Genomic DNA, 27,260 nt, shown 5'->3' with positions numbered 1-27,260 from the left:
TTTTTTCCCTGATAGAAGGGGGCGGGTTGTGTCACCAGGGCTGGTCCCTGAGGGTTGAGCATCCGAAAGTGAGGGCATGTATTTTCGTGCTTTGTGCTGAGAGAACACCTTTAAAAAGAGCACAAGATGCACCAAATTTAGTTGTGTGCCTCTTAATAAAATTGCTGCATTTTACTCCAACATACTTTAGTGTAACTAGTGTATAGGATGCCAGTCTTCTGGCATAAATCTCCCCCATTGGGTTTGTCCTTAAACTCTCCATATGCTTTGAATACACTTACCTCTATTTTCTTTTTCCTACACTTCTGCCTGGATGTCATTGTTGAATGTAATTCGACCATTGTTTTCATGAAGCTGAAATGAACTGCTGTAGACCCCACCAATTCTGCATCTGAAGCATAGCCAGCCAAGAGGGTGGGGTGGGGGAATGATAAGGCATGTGCACTTTGTGCTTAGCATTTTAGCTTAGCTTCCCTTCTGGATGCAGGGTGTATGGGTAAACTTTTGCATTCTGGTACTTAAGTACTAGGGATATACCTGTACACCCTGGTCCTGTTACCTGGGTTTGAGGCCTTCTCATGAGCTGAGCACACTTCATACCTAGTGGATCCCGGTTGCTATGAGCAGCCAGGACCTGTGGTTAATGCCAGACATCGGGCCAATGCCTAGCAATAACCCTTTAAAAGCCGCAATTAAAGTTGATCGCAGCATCTTAGTGCTGGGGCTAACTTGCCAGTTAGCTCAGCAGAGGATAGGGGATAAGATGTCTGGTCGTAGGGGTCCCACCACTGGGGGACCCCCTGCAATCTCTGTCACACCCCCTTCCTATACCCCCCTTTGCATTGATGGGGCCCGCCCCCTCGTGATGTCATGATACTCCGGCCCCTGTATAGTGAGTTATCAGCACGGAGTGATCTTCGCTCCTGCAGCTGATGACAAGCGGGTGCTGCGGGAGTCCCCAGTGGCGAAACCCCCACAATCAGACATATTATCCCTTATCCTTTGGATACGGGATAAGATGTCTAGGGGTGGAGAACCCCTTTAAAATAAACATAAGGTTTCATTTTTACTGAAAAGTGCACTGCGTAGAAACGGAAGCCCCCTAAAGTTCTAAAATGGCATTTTGTTTTCAACTACACCTCACAAATATTTGTTTTCTTTAGTTTTGCTATAGATTTTGTTATGAAATGATTGATGTACATAGTACAACAGGTAATGCAGAAAACAAGCCCTTATATAGGTCTGTAAGTGCAAAATGGAAAGTGTTATGATTTTTAAAGGGGAGTAAGAAAAAACAAAAGTGCAAAAACGAAAATTGACCTGGTACTTAAGGCCAAAATGGGTAGGATAAAGGCCTCCCGGTATAGCTTTTTGCTTGCCTTACTCCCTTACTTGATCATTACACAAGCAGCACTGTAACTGTAATACAATATTTTTACATAAGCCAAACTGCTCCCAAACTCACAGTGGAATCCATTAACATATTTGAGACCTTTTTTCTTAATGAGATGTGAATTGTCAACTTGTCTCCCCTGATGAAGTGTGAAATACAATATAGCCCACTGCACGGACAGGTGTCAGCTGTACAGTAGCCTTTAAAACGTTAAACAAATAGACATTTTGCTAAGCTAATTGGCATCTAGGCCGCATCTGATGACATGTGAAGCGCAGGTGACATTTGGGCGCTGTAACTGGCTCCCATGTCTTTTGACTTTGACTCAGTCTGACAGATTGTTATAATTGAGATCATTGCATTTAGAAATGGAAGACAGGAACAGCCATGGTGAATGTGTAAGGTATTCACACAGCTGACCATACCTTTTACATGATAGTTTCTCACATACGAATAGATATTGTAAGAGGATGTTTAGAATGACGAGTACGGAGGAAATTGTGCAAAATGACCACTCCAAAATTAACTTGACAATGGCAAATATATTGGATTCTACAACAGACTTAGCTTTTTTTTTTTTTTTTTGGTTCTGGCAGGAGCTGACTTTAATACTCATATGAATGATCACACGATCAGCTCAGTTGCATATATCAGCTGGGAGAGTTACTATTACATTGTGGCCACAGCGACATCTGTTGCTTATTTTCAACTGAAGTGGGTCCTCAATTGGGGGAACCCCAATTTGACATATTTGACATATGGACAGGGTTATTATTGTATTACGGAAATGCAGAGAAAAGATACATGGCCACACATCCTTATGTTGTACACTGGGAGCTGAGTCTGGCAGTAGTGGGGCTGCCGGAACACAGGGTCGTAGTTCCCATAGGCATTGGTGTTACGCCTGTGGTAGTTGCCACCCAGTTCCATGACATTTTAATTTAGGGGCCCACTTGAATCAGGTAGCTGTGAAGTGGCTATGAAAGCCTTGATACCCCCTCTCCCATTTTTAGGCTACTTCCATACCCACCATACCTACTAACTAGTAAGGCACAAAAAGAATCCAAAACCCTTAATAACTATAGTAACATGATAACCTAATTTAAGTATCAGTAGTACAATTCACTGCAAGTCTATAAAGAGAATACTTACAAAGAAAATATTTCTGAGGATCCTCAAGATCCAAACAGAACTATCTCTTAAGTCATTTGGATTAGAAGGGAATAGTTTGCTTCATCCCATTTGCCTAAAAACAACAAAAGGGATATTATAAAATTAAATAATGTAGAAGACTCACCGAAACACAATTCCTGTTAGTGTACAGAAGTGGGAATTATCGAAAAAACACTAAGACTTAACTTTTCATTATATCAATTATACAATGTACTCTATTGATAGGTTCCTGTGTGTGGCCGCACTTTTTAAGACTAGTAACACTTTCCTCAAAAAGGTGAAAGGGAACAACGTATTGTCCATTGTAGCAGGTGGGGGTAAAAATGTACCTTGTAAGGCCCTACTCTCTCCCTATTAATTCCCTTCTTGGCAAGTGTTAGTTGCCCTAAAAAGGGTGGCCCCACACAGGAAACTCTCCCTATTTCTACAAAAAAAAAAAAACGGGGAAATGGCACTGTTTGTAGGTGGAAATAGGGAGAGGTACCTGTTTGGGGCTGTCCTTTTTAGGTAACACTTGCCAAGAAGGGAATTAATAATGCAAGAGTTTCTGTAACTGGGGAGCAGCACCTTAAAGGGGTACTCTGGTGAAAAGAAATGTTTTAATCAACTGGTGCCAGAAAGTAAAACAGATTTGTAAATGACTTCAATTAAAAAATCTTTACCCTTCCAGAACTTTTTACCAGCTGGATGCTGCAGAGGAAATTCTTTTCTTTTTTAATTTCTTTTTTGTCTTGTCCACAGTGCTCTCTGCTGACACCTCTGTCCGTGTCAGGAACTGTCCAGAGCAGCATAGGTATTCAAGATTTTCTCCTGCTCTGGACAGTTCCTGATATGGGCATCAGGTGTCACCAGAGAGCACTGTGGACAAGACAAAAAAGAAATACAAAAAGAAAAGAATTTACTCTATAGTATACAGCTGCTAAAAAGTACTAGAAGGGTAAATATTTTTTAATAGAAGTCATTTACAAATCTGTTTAACTTTCTGGCACCATTTGATTTAAAAAAAAAAACAGTTTTCCACCGGAGTACCCCCTTAAATATGTTTTTTACTATCCATATTTGTAAAGTGTTTGTGTGGCACCATGGTCAATCTACTCTGAGGTATCAGGCATTGGTGGGTGGAAATCCTGGCTCATGCATGCCTGATTCATCTTCACAAAGGTCAGTCTCTCCACATTTTTCGTGGACAGACAAGTTCTCCTTAGGGTTAATATGGCCCCTTCCGCACTAAACACACGCTCTGATGGCACACTACTGGCCGGGCAGGACAGCTTTTCCAGGGCAAACTCTGATAGTTAGAGCCACAAATCAAGTTTGGCTGCCCAGAAGTCCAGCGGATCTTCAATCTGTGTAGGCAGGGTCATGTCAAGGTATGCCATCACCTGCTGGTTCAGGTCCTAATCCAGGTCTACTTGCTGCTGATGAGTTGCTTCACTATGCGGGTGAAGAAAGCTACTCATCAGCGACTGTAGACTCCGGCTGCTGCTGATGGAGCTGGTACTGCAGTCCCCCCCCCCCCCCCCCCCGTGTGACTCCGTTCGCCAAGGCAAACCATGTGAAGAACAGCGTGACACCACCGTGCCCTGCACACATGGTATGCTGGAGGGCCACTGAGACTTGTCCATGCAGTGGAGGCTGGGACACGGTGGAAGATGGGGAGGAAGAGTCGCACACTGTCACAGGACCAATGGCCTAAGAGTGTGGAAGAAGAAGCGGCGTGACTTGTCCAAGTTGCTGTTGTGGCTGTGCAGGAACCACATTCACCCAGTGGGCCATAAAGGACATGTATTGTCCCTGACCGTAGTTACAGATCCACACGTCGGTTCTGTCGTGCACTTTGGTACACATCGACAGGCTCATGGACTGGCCCACCTTCTGTTCCACAAAATTGTGCAGGGCTGGTACTGCCTTTTTCGCAAAGAAATTACTGCTTGGGACCCTCCACCTCGGGTTGGCACAAGCCATCAGTTCTCTGAAAGGTGTCCCCCACTTGAAAAGGTAGGGACTGCAGCAACTTGGACAGGGGCACATTCAGCTTCTGCACCGTTGGATGAGTGGGCGCATACAGTTGTCTCTAAGACATGGCTTCGCCGATGGATTGCTGGCAGAATGACTGACTCGAAATAGGAGGATCAGGAACATCTGGAGCGACAGAAGATGGGTATGACAGACAGCTCTCTTGGGCTGAGGTGGTGGAGCCTTGGCTGACTGAAACAGGGAGCCTGCCACTGGGTGATGCAGCAGTCTGGACCACCACATCGGAGCCACGGTTCTCCCAGGCCGCTTTATGGTGACACTGCATATGTTGATGCAGGGCCTTGGTGCCAACATTGGGACCCTGGCCACGCTTCATCTTCTGCAAACATATCTTGCATGTGGCCATGTTAACCTACTCTGGATGCTTGACGAAAAACTGCCATACCGCTGAGTAGCTGATTTCCCCACCAACAGTCTGCACTAATTGACTGCTACTTCCATCGACTCAAGGAACCCCTGTTCTACTACTTCCCAGGAAGGTAGGCTGCCAAAAAGCACATGGTCTACCCCAGGCACCTTTGGCTCCAGACTTTCCACTTCTGCCACCATGCAGACTGCCAACCATGTTACCACCTTGTTGGCTTAGCTGCTTCCTCACTGGCAACCTGCAACCCTCTTCTCCTGATGATGATGATGAAGCCCCTTCTGCACCCGGCTCCCAAATGCGATTGGCTTCATCATCATCGAGTTATGTCTGCACTTCACTGATGTCCTCCTCAGGTTCTTCAATAGTGTCTGCTTCAGGAGCCTGAACGCTCACAACACCACCTCCCACACAACTTTCCTCATCACTACTTGCCTGCCTAGCAGAGGAAGCGGCGGACGTCTACTCCACTTCTTGGCTCGGCAGTAGCTGCTTACTGTCCTCTAGTAGATCTTCCTCATTAAATAGTGGAGCTGAACCCACAGCATACAATACTTCTGTAGGGGAGGGAACAGTATAAGACAGAGGCAATGGGAGGACAGGGACTGCTCCAGGGCCATGCCACCTGAGGATTGTGTCTGAGGAACTCACCGACTGTTGACTGGGGATTTCAAATAATACTTGTGATGAAGTGGATGACCATGTTAGCCAATCGATGACAGCAGATTGGTTGCTGGTTGAGACACAACCTCTAGCTGAGACCGGGAGCTCAGGCCTCTCACTGCGACTCCTGCTGCCACTCGCCCCTAGTCTGCTGCGACCTCTGCCTGCACCTAATGAATTTATGCCTCTTCCACTTCTCTGTGCACGTCCTGACACTTCTCTGCCTGACATACTTATACATATTTAAATAAAGGGAGGACAATATGCTTCACTATGCTTAAAACAGTATTTGTCTACAACACCAGCAGATGTGTACTTTTGTCTGGCCTTTCACAGTAACTAGGCCATTAAGACTATAACAGGAACACAATATACACCACGTAGATGTACGTACGTGGTATGCACTTATGAGGGGAGTACAATACGCTCCACTATTCTTAAAACACTATTTGTCTACAACACCAGCAGGTGTGTACTTTTGGCTGGCCTTTCACAGTAACTAGACCCTTAAGACTTTAACAGGAACAAAATGGTACACCACGTAGATGTACGTACGTGGTATGCACTTATGAGGGTAGTACAATACGCTCCACTACACTTAAAACAGTATTTGTCTAGAACAGTAGCAGGTGTGAACTTTTGGGTGGCCTTTTACAATAACTAGGCCCTTAAGACTTTAACAGGAACAAAATGGTACGCCATGTAGATGTACGTATGTGGTATGCACTTATGAGGGGAGCACAATATGCTCCACTACACTTAAAACATCATTTGTCTAGAACAGCAGCAGGTGTGTACTTTTGGCTGGCCTTTCACAGTAACTAGACCGTTAAGACTCTAATAGGAACAAAATGGTATACCACCTATGTATGCATAGGTTACACTTAATAGAGGACAATACGCTCCGCAACCTGTATTAGGCACTGCTCACCCTATTAGGCACTGCTCACCCTAACGCTTAAAACAGTATTTGTCTACAACACCGGCAAGTCTGTACTTTTGGCTTGCCTTTCACAGTAACTAGGCCCTTAGGACTATAACAGGTACCAACCAGTTCACTACGTAGATGTACGTATGTGGTATGCACTTATTAGGGGAGTACAATACGCTCCACTACACTTAAAAACAGTATTTGTCTAGAACACCAGCAGGTGTGTACTTTTGGCTGGCCTTTCACAGTAACTAGGCCCTTAAGACTTTAACAGGAACAAAATGGTATACCACTTAGATGTACGTCCATGGTATGCACTTATGAGGGGAGTACAAAACACTCCACTACGCTTAAAACAATATTTGTCTACAAAACCAGCAGGTGTGTACTTTCAGCTGGCCTTTTACAGTAACTAGGCCCTTAAAACTTGAAAAGGAACAAATGGGTACACCATGTAGATGTACGCACGTGGTATACACTTATAAGGGCAGTACAATACGCTCCACTACGCTTAAAACAGTATTTGTCTAGAACAGCAGCAGGTGTGTACTTTTGGCTGGCCTTTCACAGTAACTAGACCCTTAAGACTTTAGCAGGAACAAAATGCTACAAAACATAGATGTACGTCCGTGGTTTGCACTCATGAGGGGAGTACAAAATGCTCCACTACGCTTAAAACAGTATTTGTCTACAAAACTAGCAGGTGTGTACTTTTAGCTTGCCTTTTACAGTAAATAGGCCCTTAAGACTTTAAAAGGAATAAAATGGTACACCACGTAGATGTACGTACGTGGTATGCACTTATGAGGGGAGTGCAATACGCTCCACTACGCTTAAAACAGTATTTGTCTACAAAACCAGCAGGTGTGTACTTTTTGCTGGCCTTTCACTGTAACTAGGCCCTTAAGACTTTAACAGGAACAAAATGGTACACTACTTAGATGTACGTACGTGGTATGCACTTATGAGGTGAGTACAGTACTCTCTACTATGCTTAAAATAGTATTTGTCTACAACAACAGCAGGTGTGTACTTTTGGCTGGCATTTCACAGTAACTAAGCCCTTAGGACTTTAACAGGAACAAAATGGTACACCACGTAGATGTATGTGCGTGGTATGCACTTATGAGGGGAGTGCAATATGCTCCACTATGCTTAAAACAGTATTTGTCTAGAACAGCAGCAGGTGTGTACTTTAACAGGAACAAAATGGTTTACCACCTATGTACGCACAGGTAACACTTAATAGAGGACAATTCGCTCCGCTAGGCAACCTTTATTAGGCACTTATAGCAGGTGATTATGGCTTTTAGTGCTCTGCTGACCCTAACTGACTGGCTACTACTAGCTTTTCAGTTGTTGTACACACCAGTGCTGAAGCACACAGTCGCTGTGTACTACACCCAAAATTGCACTTTCTCTCTCAATCTCTCTCCCTTCCCTGTCAGTGCTTCTAGGCTGGATTTGGGCTTGAGGTGAATCGCTGCTGTAATACACCCAAAATTGTACTTTCTCCCTCAATCTCTCTCCTTTCTCTATCAGTGCTTCTAGGTTGGATTTGGGCTTGATGTGAATCGCTGCTGTAAAAATGCTTTTCTGTGCAACATGCACTGCTCTCTGTCCCTCTCTCTCTCTCTCTCTCTCTCTCTCTCTCTCTCTCTCTCTCTCTCTGCAATAGAATGCTGAAGTGACTGGCCACAAGATGGCTGCAGATTATATAGGGCTGTGACATCACAGGGGTGGCTGGCTGCTCATAGGCTGTATGCTGCATGTGATTCAGGGTCATCCCGCCTACCCCTTTTCCCACCTTCCCAGCGTTCCTTGACCCATGTCCTGACATGTGGAGGCGCCATCTTAGATGCCCTGGTTCCTGGACCACACTAAATGGAGTTTAATGAAGCAATCGAATCACAGCGATATTCGGATTCATTGAAATGCAAATTTTTCATGAAATTTGTAATGAATTCCGATTCATCAGATTTGATTCGCTCATCCCTAATACATTGGTTAAAAATGTTTATATTTTTTTCCCTGCAGCTACTGCTTGTGTGTCTCTGTGAGGAGACCAAATACAGGAAGTGTGGGTGGACAAGCAGGGCTCTGTACACTGAGGACAAGCAGGGCTCGGTGCAGAGAGGACAAGCAGGGCTCTGTGCAGTGAGGACAAGCAGGATTCTGTACACTAAGGACAAGCAGGGCTCAGAGGACAAGCAGGGCCCTGTACACTGAGGACAAGCAGGGTTCGGTGCAGTGAGGACAAGCAGAGTTCTGCACACTTAGGACAAGTAGGGTTCTATACACTGAGGACAAGCAGGGCTCTGTGCACGGAGGACAAGCAGGGCTCTGTGCAGAGGACAAGCAGGGCTCTGTGCAGTGAGGACAAGCAGGGCTCTGTACACTAAGGACAAGCAGGGCTCAGAGGACAAGCAGGGTTGTGTACACTGAGGACAAGCAGGGCTCTGTGCACGGAGGACAAGCAGGGCTCTGTGCAGTGAGGACAAGCAGGCCTTTGTACACTGAGGGCAAGCAGGGCTCTGTACACTGAGGACAAGCAGGGCTCTGTAGACTGAGCACAAGCAGGGCTCTGTACACTAAGGACAAGCAGGCCTCTGTACACTGAGGACAAGCAGGGCTCTGTACACTTAGGAAAAGCAGGGCTCTGTACACTGAGGACAAGCAGGGCTCTGTGCAGTGAGGCTCTGTGACACGCTACTGGCTCACAAAGCAGGATGATTGACAAGCCAGAAGCCTGCACAGAGCCCTGCTTGTCCCCCCCCCCCCCCATCCTGTATTTTGAAAAAAGCTGCATAAAGTAACTCTTTGTGTTAACAGATGCCTGCCAGAGTTTAGACACACACGGAGACATGGGAGGAGGCAATGTTTTTTTCCAGTTGTTTCCAGTTGCCACAGGATTGATGACAGCATTTCAAAATAGTAAATAACTCATAGATAGTAAAAGAATACCTTATTTAAACATTGACACGATGAAAAAATTATCCCAAAAATTTTTTTGGGGGTAGTTGCAACAAAATTGGTGATAATGTTCAAAATATTGAAGAACTTGAAGATAGTGAAGAAGAAATATCTTTAGCAAATATTTAAAAAGTGAAAAAAATCTCTCTTTTTGGTAGTAGCAACAGGTTTTGAGTCTGCCAAGTGAAGGTGACACAATGTGTTTTTCCAAGCAATCCAAAAATTCTTTTTGGGTGTTGCAACAGGATTGGTGTCCCAAAATGCTAATTTATGTTGACATACAGGTCAGCCCACTGATGTGCTAACCAATCGTTGTATTGCAATGTGATAGCTTTGATAAAGGCTTTCTGGGATCAGTAGTTCCTGGGTACTGTTTGCTTTCTCTCAGCTTTCTCTTTAAGATGAAGTCAGTAATGCAGTGCATGGGGTCTCTTAAACCCACCCCTATGTTGCCTCCTGATTGGCCTGGATGTCACATAATACAAGCAATTTATTATATAAGGCCCCTTTCACACTGCCATTGCTCCCTGTCGAGAACGGCCTTAGAAGTCTCTCTTTTTTTTCTGACTTTAAAGGGGTACTCCGGCGCTAAGACATCTTATCCCCTATCCAAAGGATCTTCCACGCCGCACCCTGTTAGAATCAGCACGCTCTCGGTCTGATTACTAGCGATCACGGGGATGGATAGGGGAACATATACTAGCCATGTTTAATATTGCAAATGTGCCAGATTTCGGGAATAATTTGCAGCAACTTGCACATTACTTGAACATACACATGAACATGACTCTCACACATGTATAATGAGTTTTAGACACTTTTCCACCTAGAGAGCATAAAAATACAGAAGATTTATTAAACAGCCTGAGCCACTGTGATAAATTTCGCTCATTCCTAGACTGTCAAGTTTAAGTTTACACTGCCTAAGATTTAGACAGCTTTGGTAAATGGGCAAATGGGGGAGATTTATCAAGACCTGTGCTGAGGAAAAGTTTACCAGTTGCTCATAGCAACCAATCACATTGTTTTTTTTTTTTTTCAGAGGCTTTTTCAAAAATGAAAGAAGCAATCTGATTGGTAGCTATGGGCAACTGGTCGACTTTTGATGAATCTCACCCTTTATGACTGCATGTATGTTTAAATGTTACATTTATTGTTAACATTTAAGGGATGAGGGCCATATTGATTCTTTGTACATACTTCTTACACCATCTACATGTACAGTGTAGTTAGATGTATGTTTCATGGAAACCACAATAAATGGGAGTTATTGGATGGAAACACATTCATAGACTATACATTCTCCAGAAAGCAATGGAATACAACGTTCTTCCCCAGAGACCAGAGAATGACTAGGGAGATTCCTATAGAGCCTTATCTATGTATGCAATGTTGCTATCCAAGTTTATCTAGGCCTTGAACAGTTGTTAAAGTCCCTGCTCTCTCATGATAATGAGATGACTCTGATGACCCTGTCCCAGTCTACTCAGCAGAGCTGACAAGTAAAATTCACAATACAGAAAATCTCCACCTATTGTGTGTGCTTCAGTGACTAGTATGAAAACTGGGCCATTTCAAGACTTTATATAAATAGCCAAATAAAAAGAATTAAATAAAAAAAACATAAAAAAATTAATAAATCATAATTAAAACCTGATTATAATAATGTATCATTTTAATGTGATTTCATTACCATCCATTATTTCCTATCCATGTTAATGAAAACCAATCTGCCATATTTGCTTTACGCCCTTTGAGACTTTTTTCCACACCATATATGTAGACGATAATTAATGTCGCCACATATTGGTGTTGTTTAGATTGCACTATGACGTTTTATGCATTCTTTATACTGTTGCAATAATAAGCTTTTCGTTCGGTGATTTAAGGTCTTCCTGTTCCTATTATCCATATTAGGTCAATTACCGCATTTAATTGGGGAGCATCATAATGGAAATGGTGAACAGTGTGCGTATATGCTCCATGTTACTCCTTTCCTTCACATGACTCTGTGTGTGGTGTGCATATACCGTCTGCCAGGGGAGAACTTAGTTGCCATGGCAATTTCTCATTACTGTTGAATAGGAAAATAATTAGTCTGGTAGAACTCCACACTACCTGTCAGTCCATAACTTAAACCTGCCTAGGGCACTTCTCGAATTTCGGTTTTTAATCTCTTGTTTCTTTTTTCCCCCCTCCTCATAGAAAACCAAGCACTTTTTTTCTAGTACTGGTTTCTGCATTTCTAGCTGAGCAGATCTTTTGAATTAAATTTTCCGCTAAGTTGGACTTTAGAAATCTTTGCCAAAAAAGCTATTTTACATTCACTTTTTCTTACATAAAGTTCTTCGCTTTTGTCCTGCTTAGTAAAGCTCAGAAGTAACAACTGAGCTGTTTAATTATGTTGTTTGTGTTTTTTTTTTTTTTTTTTAAAGTAGAATTTTTTTTTTTTTTTTTTATACAAAAGTTCTGTTTTTGGCAACATAGTTGGCTGGTATAGTATCTGGAAAATATGGTATTAATAAGCTCCCTTTGCTTTCTTAGCCATCAAGAAAAGTTGACCTTTATTTTAAAATTTTTCTTTTTATTATTCAGTTTTTCCCAAAATACATTTTTAACTAAGAATTTCTTTTTCTTATCCTATGTCATGTAAATGATTTTCTTTACTTTCCAGCATGGTAATGGTGAATTATCTTCCTAATCAGAATCATTATGAATTTGCCATGCAAAATGCAAGAGAATTTTGTCGCATTCTAGTCCAAAAAAGAACATTAGGGGAGATAAAAAAATAAATAAAAAAAAGTGGGAGATGAACTGCGGAAGTAAATTTTGAGCCCAAAAAACTGGCGCATGTGTTATTAGACAGATGTTAAGAACAAAATTTGACCAAAAAATGAAGAGGCTTTCATAATTTTCTAAGTGGTATAAAACTAAGAGTAGGCAGTTTTAAAGTTGTCTAGTCTAACTTTAAACTTTAAAAAGCAACACAGTTTTTGTTTTAATCCCCTACTGAGATCAGATAGATCTGTGATATCTATGGTTTAGCATAATCAACAACAATGCCCATGAAATAGAAAGGAAAAAAACAGGGGATATTGGTCATTCATTCTCTCTCACACTTTATATGTATAGACAGGACATTTAGGTATCAAGGTATCAGGGCCATATTATGACACCATTTGACTTTTTGTGGCATCAGCTTTCTCATGAATGGGGGTCCTTGCCCCTGTAAGTATAACTTTTTTGGTTGTACTGTACTTCAGTACATAGAGTCTATTCAGCTTTTTACTAGGAATATGCATGGCTTACTTTCACTTCCATAGAAGCACTGCCATGTACATGATTTATAAGGGTGTTTTATATTGTTAGCTATTTTTAGGACATACTTTTGCCTCTATACATTAAAATTCAGGGTAATATGCCAGCATATATGTGTATGCTAGTATCTAAGTTAAAAAAGTAAAGGTCCCTTAAAGGGGTAGTCTGCCCCTTGACATCTTATCCCCTATCCAAAGGAAAGGGGATAAGATGTCTGATCGCAGGGGTCTCACCACTGGGGACCCCCACAATCCCGGCTACAGCACCCCAGACTTCTGGTGCAGGGAGCAAACTTTGCTCCCTGCTGGATGACTGGTGACGGCCGTCACACCCACTCCCATAGACTTGCTTAATGTCATAAGCGGGCTTGGCCGTTACGTCACGAGCCTCCAGCGCGGCACACGATGTGCTAAACAAATGCTGGATGCAGCAGGGAGATCGCAGGGGTCCCCCCGATCAGACATCTTATCCCTTATCCTTTGGATAGGGGATAAGATGTCTAGGGGCGGAGTACCCCTGTAAGACAATCACTTCATGTGCCATGTGATTATTTATATATATATATATATATATATATATATATATATATATATATATATATATATATGAAATACATTACTTTCAAAAAGTGTTAGGGGAAGAAATGTTTTTCCAATAAGAAGACATCAGATCTTTGAATCCATAATGATCTGTAGAAATGTGATAACACTAGAGTAGAATATTGGGTGAAATCTTTTTTTTGTTTTTTTTTTTGCTGTTTTATCCTCATATTATAAATGTGAAGAATTAAATACCAACATGTGTGCGCCCCAAAATGGTGCTCTAAAAAAATGACAATTTGTTTGACAAAAAAATTTTATAATATTTTGGTGTGACAATGCAAAAAGTATTTTACACCCTATGGGCCAAACTGGATCCTGAACAGTTTAAAGGCAAAATGTCAGCTGAATTTTGTTTAGTAATTAAAGATAGATGGGAGAAGACTCCGTGGCAGTATCTGTAATGGGTTGATAATGAGGGTTGTAGTCTCTGAATTGTCATATGGCATGAGTGGTGCAACCCTGCATCCCTCTGTGGACCCACAGTGTTCTTTTTAAATAAGTTGTTCCCCTTACGCAAGACTTGTAATTTTTAGAGATATTTTACTTGAGTTCAGTTCTGGTACTTGTAGTTCTACTTTGTTACTTTCTTGTGAATGTTGCTTGTGAATGTTTACTCCAGTACTCTCTCTGTACCGGGACTTAGGAATACCCCATGAGGACGTAGAATTTAATGTAAAATGAAAGGTGTTATTGCAAAGTACAATTGGCCCTACAAAAAGACAAGTCCTCATATGGGTCTGTGGATGGAAAAATAAATTAGTTTTTTCTCTTAGAATGCAAGTAGAAAAAAACAAAAACACAAAAATGATGGCTTGGCCTTAAGCCCATAAGGGTTTAATAAAACACACATTTAAATAGACAGAAAAACACTAGCTTTATTTTAAACAAAGAAAGCTCAACATCTACAAAACTTGATGGTTTCAAACACTTTTATATTTGTCAGATTGATTCCTATATTTTCCAGGTAAAAAGTTGGGTTTAAGTTAATGAATTTCATGTATTGTGGCACACAAACCCCTCAAAAACTTTGGTTTCCTAATAATAAATTCCCTAATTGTTCCAAATCCCCATATAAACCTCATCAAGGGCTTCTGTGAAAATGCATTAGGTTATTAAATATTTGAACAGTTAACACAAAGGGGTTCTTAAAGGGGTTATCCAGAGTTATGCTAAAATTAATTTCCTGCTTGGGAATGTGGGATCCATCTTGGTCAGTGATTGGCTGAGCGGCCAGGTCCTGCCCCATCCCTGAACTGTGGGGGGAATGGGACTAGGTGAATACATTTTTTTTCCCAACAGGATATGAATTTAAGCAAGGTGAAGGATAATAATTTATGTTTTTTAGAGCTGAAGCCTTTTGCAGACACTATAGTTTACTTGGGACCAACACTGCTATGCAATACTTTGAGTGAAGTAGCCCCCTTAAACTTTTTTTTTAACTCAACTGGTGTCAGAAAGTTAAACAGATTTGTAAATCATTTCTATTAAAAAATCTTTATCCTTCCAGTACTTTTTAGGGGCTGTATACTAAAGAGAAATCCAAAAAAGAAATGCATTTCCTCTGATGTCATGACCACAGTGCTCTCTGTTGACCTCTGCTGTTCCCTTTAGGAACTGTCCTGAGGAGGAGAAAATCCCCATAGCAAACATATGCTGCTCTGGACAGTTCCTAAAATGGACAGCAGAGGTCAGCATAGAGCACTGTGGTCATGACACCAGAGGAAATGCATTTCTTTTTTGGATTTCTCTTTAGTATACAGCCCCTAAAAAGTACTGGAAAGATTAAGATTTTTTAATAGAAGTGATTTACAAATCTGTTTAACTTTCTGGCACCAGTTGATTTAACATTTTTTTTTTCCATGGGAGTACCCCTTTAAGCTTGATCACATGATGCAATTAGGATTTGTTATTGTGCCTTGTATTATTTTATTTTTAGGTTGTTAGAGGAGGGATTGTGGACTCTTGGTTATTCATGGTACTTCTGCCTGGTTAAAGCAGCGCAAACAACATGCAATCCAAATTGTATTGTAAAAGAATAACTTAATATACCAAAGAATGTTGGCTTTACATCAGCTTTCAGAAACTTTGTTATTTTAAAAATTAAGTAACAATGAACTAAGAAATGTTTTAGTTGGAATACATTAATTTTACATGTACTATTGTAAGTCAGTAGGTTCTTAAAGGGACCTTCCTGTCACTTTCATGCTGCCAAAATAAGTAATCAGGGTGGCTTCTAACTGTCCAGCGGCCCCTGACCCAAACAGGGACGGGAAAAAGGCGATGGGGGCCATCCCAATTTCTTGTGGCTCAGGCAGCATAAATGTAATAACAGGATCCCTTTAAAAAGATGTTTGAAAAATGTATAGAGTTTTTAATCCTGGGAATCCTACTTTTTGCCTAGTGAAGCATCAGAAAAGCAACAATGATGAATGCTATGGCACAAGTAGACGACTCTTGAAGGTTTATGTAATAATGTATATTTTGTTTTTCTTGCCAGGATAGTGACAATCTTTGGTGGGATGCCTTTACTACAGAATTTTTTGAAGATGATGCAACATTAACGCTGTCATTTTGCTTGGAAGATGGACCAAAGAGATACAGTAAGTAAGATATATTCAGTATAAATACATATTTCTGTAGGTGTATGACATCATGGACATATCTACATAACCCAACCATGATGACTTCTTCTAGATAATGATCTCAGAATGTTTTGTATCGTGAAGGCTTTAAATAAGTCATATGAATTTTAGGTATGCTATAAACATTGGTAAAATCTGGCCACCATGCCTTCCAATTTCTGTTTCATAATATAAAAAAAAAAAATATATAGTGACTTTTTGTCATCTTATAAGCTTCTACTATTGTAGTTTGAAAGTCTATAAAAAAAGATTTAATAGACTGGATAAAGGAAAAAACTAATTAAATATTTATTGCAAGTAACCAATTTTTCTGAAATTCTCTGAATATTGTTTTTGTATTTCCTATTGATTGTGTCAAATAGAAAAATAACAAGATATACGACGAAAGAACAGTTTTACTAAATTTATATAGAAACAGTAGAATACTCTGTTAAAGAAATGCTGATTTTTCTTTTGTAGAGGAACAGATTTTTTGGATAAATATATTTTTATAGTCGTATATACTGCACAACAAGCTTTATATATTAATGAACTTATTGAGTCTCTCCGGGCTTTTTGCCAATGGCTGGAATGATCCACAAAAGTGTGATATTTTCCACTATGTATGCAAAATGACTATTATTTGAGCCTATGTGGAATACATTATTTATTTCTGTATGGTAAACAGGGTTGGTTTTAGACAATGTCTGACCCTGGGCAATAATAAAAGTGACGCCCCAAGTGCTAAAATCCTGTACCAACAACACAGTCATATACAGAAACTTCAGAAGGTAGTGTTCAGAGACTTACAGCACGGTGTTGCTTTCAGGGGGATTGAAAGGGTCTTAAAAGATGAGGAGCATGAGCCCCAGAGCATATTTTTCCCTTCCACACATTAAAAGGTAACTAACAGGTTAGATAAAGGCACACTGCAGTAGCAGATTGTTTGCTTTTTAAAATTATTGTTCAGAAATTATCAATTTTTTGGGGTAGCAACAGATTATGTGCCTGGAGAAGAAGCAAGAACCTAGAAAAAGTTGTAAAAATAATCTCATTTTGAGTGTAGCAACAGAATTTCATCCTAGAAAGTGCACAATAGTAACACAAAACCCTCTATGCACTGCCTTTTTACAGTTTGTGTAAAACAAAGAAAAACTGTCACATCTAACTTCCAATTCAAACTGATTTTGCACTGACATAACAGCTGCAGAATGCTCTCTGGTAATCTACTACAATTAAGATATATATATATATATATATATATATATATATATATATATATATATGGCCCTACTCCTATTTGGATTGTTCATTGCTTAGTGACTCTTACAGAGATCTTCACCTAGCACCTGTTATCTCTAACATGACTGCGGAAGCTATGTGCATATGCTTTTATAGTGGTTTTGACATCATCCCTATACTGCCTCCTGATTGGCTGGGAGAGCTGTTTGAAAGGCACTGTGGGATTCTCTGAGATCATATGACCCTTCTTCCTTTTCCTTTCCTCCATGTGGCTCATGTTATTTTAGCAGGTTCTGCCAAACTTAGATGCCCATTCTAGCTCAACCAAACTTTTAACAAAGTTCTGACCTAACTTGGCTTCTATGGGTTTGTTTGGCTCATCTCCAATTACTAGTGATACCATAAGATACTAGTAATACCACCAAAATTATGACTGTTACAAATACCACTACATAGTGACTCAATAATCTTCCCATGTTGTTCCTATACAAAGACCAATACTACAACTATAAAGTGACTGTATAGCAGAAAGATATCAGTTGTATACAGACATTGTGTTAAGGTGATGCCTTCTCAGATTGTCTTTAGTCATTCCCATATTTTCCATATGGCACAGACCATATTGAAGACGTTGTACAGCCATGACTTCAATTGGCTGCCCAGTGATAAAAACACTATATTCTTAAATATATTTGCAGAGACAGAGGGGGCACAGTCTATTCAAATGAAACTTGAGTCCTAAATGTGGCAAATTATAGATTAGTAGTATAGAAAGTCTTTCTCCTAACTTACAGTGCAGAGTCTCAGTGTAATGCAGCTTCAGCTTGCCTCCTTGTGATAGGCTTCTAGCTGTCAACTCTTACAAGCAGGAGGCAGGGAGAGAGGTGTCAAGCTAAACCTCATAAGCACACTAGTGAATCTGGAGATAGTAGAGAAAAATTGTTTGAGTTGGGAGTTATATTATTGCAGCAAATCATTTTATTGACCCATCTATTATATCACTGCACTCCTGGTCTCTTTTAGGCAAAAAATATATCTTCACAATACATAGAGGACACGCAGAGAAAGAATTGGTGTGGGTGGGGAGGGAACTGAGAGCTGCTAGAAGGATTTAATGGGTGATGATGCAATGGGGATTACTTCAGCTGCAATAATGAAAGGGTTCAATAGGTATGGATGCACTTGTGCTTCTTTGTGGTTCCTGTGATGTGCCATTCAGACATAAACTGTCTGTCCTGTCTGCACATTACGTCACAAAAACCATTAAAAAGATTACCACAGTGGGGTCCAGACACTGGCAGCAGTGGGAAATCTTACTAGGGAAGTATATTTCTTATTTTCCCTGCAGCCACGATTGGTTGGTAGAGATATCGAAAACTGTTTATATAGCTTTGATAAATCTGCCCCTGCAAGTTACTGAGAATATTAAAATGGCCCCCTTGTGACAGTTGCAAAAAAAAAAAAACAACCATGTCTACTTTTTTGGACTGTTACGAGGTTGCTACCAACTTTATGACATATGAAATTATTATATTGAAATTACAGTGGTTCTATAATTTTATACTGAGACAAATGAAATTCACACAGGTCATTACAAAGAATGCAATAATGTTGTGTAAAACGGGGCCAATTCCTCTTTTTACAACTAACTTTTTCTTTTGCCTAGTACTGAGTATAGCCAGTGTATTTGTATCAATCTTACAAAACATGTGGTTTGCACATTTACATTTACTGTAACTAAATATGTAATTTGGTTAAAAAACCATTCTATTTAATGCTAATACTACAGAATATACAGGCTGCCATGTCCATCCTATGTATTCATTATAGAATGTGAATTTCAAGTTCTTTGGATCTAACATACTCAGTTTAATGATGTTTGACTTATTTTATAAGTATCTAATAAAACTAATCTATGAAGTGTAAAAACATAAGGAGTGCCAGTTACAACACCAATAGTTGAAGAACAATGTTGGCAAACACCTTCCCCAGCTGTCACACATGAAAAGCTGGAGCATGATAAAAGTGTTTTTGAGAGGAATGACCAGCAATATTACTCCAAACCTCGCTGTCTAAAACAGTCTGCCTGATGGAACCTTAAATTCTACACCCATAGCAGTCCATGGAGCCTCTGCAGGTTTCGGATTTAATACTGAATCATGCTTTTTTCTTGTTAAATTTCACATGAATCCAACAGAAAAAATTTCAGACTAGAATGCCGTATTACACTCTTAAATGTAGGCTTTCCAAATTTTGTAACAGAAAATTTCAGTCAGGGAGTTTGACAGTTTCCCTGGTGGTTTGGGTACTGGAAAGGTCAGTGTTGGCCTAAGGCAGCAATGTGGTTAATGTCAATATTTCTGGTGGTCAAGGGCAGTAAGGGGGTAATTTATGGATTACTAGTAAAGTAGGGAAAATAGTTAATATCATAATGTCAGCTTCCCCGGTGGTCTATTGTAGGGATAGGGTTAAGCAGGCACTGTCATTTCAAAAGTGTCAAAAGTCTTGATCACTAGATTTAGCTGGCAGAGGTGCACTCTTAGCATGGTCTATGGGACGAACTCTTGTTGTGTGCACAGAGTGGGAAGAAGCAGTGCTCAGCCCCATGTTTCTCCTCCTCTTTCCACTTTCTAGCTATCACTGGGGGTCTGAACACCCAAACACTCACCGATTAAAACTTTTGACATGTCTCTATGACAGGTACACATTATTCATACCTGGTGTGTAGCAGGTTGTTTACCCTTCTGAGATGCACTGATGTCTTCTTTCATAGGGACCACATTACAGTCTGTTTATGTAATATCAGTAACAATTTGGCAGAATTACCCACCATTCCAGAATTTTGTGGGTTTAGAATGTCGAGAACAGGACTAATATTTCAACATTAGTTCACTGGAAAGAACAAATAGCAGGTGCTGAAAATCTGTTTTGAACATCCAATATACAAACCTATTATTTGGGACTAAGTTAGGAAAACAAGTTAAAACAACTAACCAGATTACGTCTATGACCTACTGGTTTTCAAATGGACATGTTCAGAGGTTGATCAAGGAAGGTAGAGACACCTGGGCAGAAACTTGTCGGGACCCCTCTCCAGTAACATTGTGATATATAATGCTTGGCTGAATGGCTATACAGATGAGATATTCATGAACTGATGCCGTTTACATTGACACTGACAATCTATTTATATAATAAGTTATACTGACCTGTCCAATTCTGCACCAATGCAGTGCCCAATGAAACCTGGGACAGCAATTCCTATTTTTGTCCTAACACATAGGAAATGCCCACCCATCCAATCACTGACCAAGGAGAGTCACCACTATGGCCAGTGATTGGCTGTACTGGCATTTCCTGAACATCAAAACTAAAGCAGAAAGCAGTAATCAATAGAGACTGGGCACCATTGATGCTGCAGTGGTGGGGGATTGAGCAGGTAAGTATGCCAGCCAGGGCCCATAACTAAAAAGTTTGTGGATCCAAAAACCAAATTTTACCCCACTCTCTATGTTACTACACATGAACACTTGGCCACTGGTTTAGTACAAGGTGGCATAATGAGCAGATAGGGCATCAAATAGACAGATGAGCTGCAACTCCTTAGTTTTGTGTCTGGGACTATCCAGAAACGCTAAAGGATCGGGAGGTGGAAGCCCTTGGACAATTGCCTCCTCTGGTCTCCCCGTCATAGTTTCTGATCAAAGTTGTTTTCATCAATGCCCCCTGTGATGTCAAAGCTATGTGATACACAGTCAACCACCTGAATGTACCCTATGTTTACCTGAAAAAACACAAGCACAGAATCAATGGCCATTATATATTTATTCTTTAGACACAGAGGGAATATATTTCTTGTTAAGCACAGAATATAATATTGTATTGTTGGGAAACATTATCTCATTAGTCATTAAAAATGCAACATTTCCATCAAGTTTTCCAGATGAAGAACATTATACAATCGGCATGCAAAGATCATTGGGCAGTGGTCTCATCTGCTTTCTAATAGCTCAAGCACAGATTTCCTTTAATAATTGCTGCTGTGGAATGTGATTTATTGCACAAAGGAAATTAAGCCTCCTTCACGCTTTGGTATTTGATCAGAATTTTTCATCAGTTTTTTTTTTTTACCAAGATCAGGAGCGGATTTAAAAAAAGAAGAAAAGGGAATGTTCATACATAGCAAGCGCCCTGCAAAATTTCCATCCAAATTGAAATTGACCAGTGTTGTGTAGTTTTAAATCCCATGTCAATTTATGTTATCGATAAATTTATTTGCACTAAATCCGCAATGAAATGTATTGGTATGGTGTTACAGAATTGTGGATTTTAACCCTATTAGGAGCATAGGTCTTTTATTGGTTGACACTACCTTCCTTTGTATAAAAAAAAGAAAAAATAAGAAACTCTTTGTATTTAACCCCTTAAGGACGCAGGACGTAAATGTACGTCCTGGTGAGGTGGTACTTAACGCACCAGGACGTACATTTACGTCCTAAGCATAACCGCGGGCATCGGAGCGATGCCCGTGTCATGCGCGGCTGATCCCGGCTGCTAATCGCAGCCAGGGACCTGCCGGCAATGGCCGACGCCCGCGATCTCGCGGGCGTCCGCCATTAACCCCTCAGGTGCCGGGATCAATACAGATCCCGGCATCTGCGGCGGTTCGCGATTTAAATGAACGATCGGATCGCCCGCAGCGCTGCTGCGGGGATCCGATCATTCATAACGCCGCACGGAGGTCCCCTCACCTTCCTCCGTGCGGCTCCCGGCGTCTCCTGCTCTGGTCTGTGATCGAGCAGACCAGAGCAGGAGATGACCGATAATACTGATCTGTTCTATGTCCTATACATAGAACAGATCAGTATTAGCAATCATGGTATTGCTATGAATAGTCCCCTATGGGGACTATTCAAGTGTAAAAAAAAATTAAAAAAAATGTAAAAGTAAAAAAAAAGTGAAAAATCCCCTCCCCCAATAAAAAAGTAAAACGTCCGTTTTTTCCTATTTTACCCCCAAAAAGCGTAAAAAACATTTTTTATAGACATATTTGGTATCGCCGCGTGCGTAAATGTCCGAACTATTAAAATAAAATGTTAATGATCCCGTACGGTGAACGGCGTGAACGAAAAAAAATTAAAAAAGTCCAAAATTCCTACTTTTTTAATACATTTTATTAAAAAAAAAATTATAAAAAATGTATTAAAAGTTTTTTATATGCAAATGTGGTATCAAAAAAAAGTACAGATCATGGCGCAAAAAATGAGCCCCCATACCGCCACTTATACGGAAAAATAAAAAAGTTAGAGGTCATCAAAATAAAGGGATTATAAACCTACTAATTTGGTTAAAAAGTTTGTGATTTTTTTTTAAGCGCAACAATAATATAAAAGTATATAATAATGGGTATCATTTTAATCGTATTGACCCTCAGAATAAAGAACACACGTCATTTTTACCATAAATTGTACGGCGTGAAAACAAAACCTTCCAAAATTAGCAAAATTGCGTTTTTCGTTTTAATTTCCCCACAAAAATAGTGTTTTTTGGTTGCGCCATACATTTTATGATATAATGAGTTATGTCATTACAAAGGACAACTGGTCGCGCAAAAAACAAGCCCTCATACTAGTCTGTGGATGAAAATATAAAAGAGTTATGATTTTTAGAAGGCGAGGAGGAAAAAATGAAAACGTAAAAATTAAATTGTCTGAGTCCTTAAGGCCAAAATGGGCTGAGTCCTTAAGGGGTTAATTCTTGCCACGTCCATCACTGTGCTCCAGTCCTCCCCTCTGGCTTTGTTTATATAGCCATAGTGATGACGTGCCTATGTACCCATGTAAGTGCTGCATCCCTCCATGTGATGACTAATGTGATTCCTAACATATGTGTAAATCACTTTGCCAAAAATGACTCCTTACCCCAGAAAAACAGCCACTCAGTGTCTCCCTTCTCTGCAACTTGCTGTCTACTTTGTGATGTCAAGGAAAATCTGTCTCTAGTAACAGCTAGATCCGGACAAAATACCAAAAGTTAGGAATCAAGGGGCATCTAGAGCTATGTGCATGAGAGAGAGAGAGATAGAGAGGGGGAGATCTTGAGAAAGCCTGGGCCAGCTTGCCTTCTCAAGATGATCAACGCTGTTCTTTAAAGGTCAAATCAAGGCTTCCCTCTTATCTCTTACCCACCCATTAATTAATGGTGTCTCTTGTGTAAATACCAGTGTATCTACTGCTATTTGTCTGAAAGGTTGCAGTGTAAACTCCCCATTCTGTCTCCCTTTACCTTTTCAGGAGCAGCAACAGTAGCAGCTGTTGGTGCTTAGTGTAACCTTTTCCTTTCTGTGATCCTGCTCCTGCTGTTTCTTTCCTTTCTGCTCACAGAGCATCTTACAAACCCAGTGCATCAGTAACCCTTTTTCCCTCCACGTGCTATCTATAGTACTGTTCTGTGCAGTCAGTTCAGTATTGCAGTATGTCATGGTGTGGCAGAAAGCAGTATGCTGTGTTGTGATTGTCCAGAGAAATAAGGGAGGAATAACCTGTGTGTGTACTCCTGGTAAATAGTGAAGCCCTGGTTCAACCTCCTGGAATGGAGAGAATGAGAAATAGCTGTGCACCATGGAGGGGACTCTCAGGGGCTCAATAACAACAATGAGAGCACTAAAATTACATTGTCACCACTCTAAATAGTTAATATTACAAAACAATGGAGATTTAAAAATCTTTTGAAGTAACAGGTATGTTTTTAAATGTATATATGATGCAAGGACACAGTGATATCTATCAGTATTTCATTCTGATCATGGAAGAATAGATTTATGTTACATAGTGTCTACAGTGTCTGGCATTGCACTTAGTTCTTGAAGTTTCTGGACCCTAATAAAATACTGTAAGAAGTACTAACGTACTTTGTGCCATTTATAATGCTGATGGCTTTTATGTGGCATTACAAACTTTGGACCCCGAAAGGCACCAGGGCTTGGGTGCTACTGCTATCTCTGTACCCCTATAGATCTGTCAATTTTTGAAAGAGCTCTGTTTCTAGAGCAGTTTTTTCTAAACAGCATGCCTCCAGCTGTTGCAAAACTACAACTCCCAAATACTGTCCAGGCATGCTGGGAGTTGTTGTTTTGCAACAACTGGATGCGATCTGTTTGGAACACACCATCCTAGAGAAACTACTGTGCAGTTCACCAGTAGCTGGTATTGCACTGTGATAAACTACAGTGCCTGTCATTGGGTAATATCTTCCTCTTGTATGTCAGAAAGATGTGAATTTTTAACCCCGTATTGCTATCTGCAATATGTCTCTACAATCTCATTTAGTTCCCAGTGCAGACGTTTTCTTTGTCACAACATATTTGTTATGTCCTTAATTAAGGGAATAGAGAAGTGAGGACGAGGCCGCGAACATGACTCTATAACACTTGTCTGCGTCCTGAGGATCTACATTACGCAAAAGTTATCGACTATTCTCTCCATCTTTATTTGATCATAAAATAGCTTTGTTGTTGTTGGTGGTGTAATGAAAAAAGTATAGAAGTGAGGAACTTCTAACTATAGATAAGAGGGAAAGTGACTGACTAGTTTAAAGGGTATTCCAGGATTTTTTTTTATTTGACTAGGCTACAGGGGCTGTAAAGTTAGTGTGGTTCAAAATATAGTGTCTGTACCTGTGTTTGATGGCTGGTCTCGCAATTCTTATGTAACCATTGCCCTGATGTTTACTGTTAGCAGCATACAAAATGAGTGTTGTCTCTTCTCAAGTTTTCCCAGGTTGCAGTGCGGCCTGAGACATTACATCACTAGTCAGGTGTTGTAAGGGAGCCTGTCTTCTTCAATGGGTGCAGCAACCGCTGGGTGGGAGGGAGATCATTCTCCACAGGACTCTCAGGTGTGCTTCAAAGGGTGGGGTGGCTGATGTGTGGGAGGGAGAAAAGGGACCTCACACTTACAAACAAAGGATCCTGGGACTTGTATTTGGAGGAAAGGAACTCCAACAGGAAATTACAATTTGAGAGAAAGAAAGCAGCAGTATTATGGTGGACTCACAACATAGCCATTTAGCCCCAAGACAAGCACAGATCCTTCCTAAGCATGTCCATTACTGTCTGGCATGTAAGTACAAAAATCACCTGATGGCTAATAACACCCTTTAACCAATATGTTTTTGTTGAACCATATTTCCAATCCTTACTTTAAAATATCTTATAGAAACATGTTTCAGTCTATACTACTAAAACACTATTACTAAAATGTTTATGTGTTTTCTGTTAGACTGCTTCCATTAAAATGAATGAACACTATAAAAAGAGAAAGTTCTACCCCTAGCTCGCACATGGCGGCTATGGGCTATGATGTGGCCACAGTGTAGACGTGACCATGCACCTTCAATAACTGTCATCCAGCAACTATTCGTCCTGACCCTCTATACACACACATTCAACTTGATCAAGCATGAATGTGTTTTTATTGTGTTTTTTGAGTCTTGTACAGACACAGTAACATTCAGGAAGTTTTCCATTAAAGACTATGGGCCCACCAGGAACATGTCAGATATTCTTTTGTAATCCTTTTTTATGGGTTACTGACACATACCTGCGACATATTCCGGAATCGTGATGTAAATGGGGTTTTAGTTTATTCATTTGGCTAGAGATTTAATGTGGCTGCCATTGTTACAAAATATTAAACCATGGAAACAATAATGGGCTCATGCACATAGCCAAAAAATTATAATAGTAATATTTTGTTTTGGGTCCCACTTGTCCATCTTAAAAAAAAAAAACACATTCAACCACAATCATAAAACTATGACATAAATCTAACAATTTTACAACTTAAACAAACATTGTAGATTTGTAAATTGTAGAATACAGTATATTAATGTTCAATACATTTTAAATGACATTCCAACTAAGCTTCAGGATAAATGACAGATCTTCATGTCTGTGCTCTGAAGAAGCCAATGTATGATATGACCCTTTTATTTAAACTGGGGTTCAGAGAAACAAGACAGGACAATTGACCACAACTTTTCCACAATACCATGATCAGGCCAACCTGGATCAACACCAGACCTGCTGACTGCTATCTAGGCTTCATACTTCAGCAGTAACCTGGGTTCATATGCTGCTCCTTCTTCTGACTGGTAGTTGCTGAAGTCGTAGCTATTGTGGCTGGTAGGGCAAGGAAGCATTGACAAGACACAATGCTTTGGCCAAGGTATGTAGATACAAGATTAGGGCAACAAACTGAATATTTGGCAATAGTGAAGGAAACCCTGCCTTTATTGATGAGTCTATATTCTAATTTAAGCACATTAAGTCTGTTTTCTACTGTAGAGTCTGTATTACCGTAACACAATAGAAATTTAGAGCTAAGTCTATGATAGTGACATCTGAGTTGGGTTTTCTCACTATGATGTTAAGCAGATATCTTTAAGTATCTTTCTCCTGTTAGGAGATGAGTATAAAGCCATGTCCACAATCTCATTCCATGTTGTTCTGCCTCTTAATATTTTATTGATCACAGTCAGTTATTTCCTCCTCAGTCAAACACCATATACATGACAAAAACAGAATTTTTCTTCTAGAGATTCAAGGTTATCCTTTTTCACAAACACTAAGGATATCGACATGGGGTTGCCTGCTACTTTGTTATCTCACCTACCTGAAGCTGTCAAATCCTTATATTAGCTAAAGTACAGAGCCTAGTTCTCAGTACAGGACATGTAAAAGGAACAATTCAAATAATGCTGTGCAGTGCTGCTGAGAAAATACAGCAGGTGCCCTTAAAGTAATGGGTGATAATGTTGGTGCCTGGAAGCACCAACACTTTATCCAAGGGTGGCCTGTAACCTTAAAATATAGTTGAAATTGGGTAATGGCATAAATGGTAAAAAGTCTTTAAAAAATACAGGGTGGTGCAAAATGATGGCC

The 27,260-nt window shown here is 40.3% G+C and overlaps 1 protein-coding gene across 4 annotated transcripts in view; it reads left to right on the top strand.

Annotated features, from left to right (window-relative positions):
- Nucleotides 1–27,260, top strand: part of LDB2 (LIM domain binding 2) — a 403,146-nt gene that overhangs the window by 143,291 nt on the left and 232,595 nt on the right. For all 4 annotated transcript variants that reach the window (XM_056555195.1, XM_056555194.1, XM_056555207.1 and 1 more), the window contains exon 2: nt 15,952–16,054. In XM_056555195.1, coding sequence (XP_056411170.1) covers nt 15,952–16,054 — 103 coding nt within the window. The remainder of the gene's footprint in view (nt 1–15,951; nt 16,055–27,260) is intronic.

This window comes from Hyla sarda, chromosome 1 (genome assembly GCF_029499605.1).
Source record: "Hyla sarda isolate aHylSar1 chromosome 1, aHylSar1.hap1, whole genome shotgun sequence".
Lineage (NCBI taxonomy): Eukaryota > Metazoa > Chordata > Amphibia > Anura > Hylidae > Hyla > Hyla sarda.
Note: the sequence above shows the minus strand (reverse complement) of the source record. Positions and strands in the feature narration are given on the sequence as shown.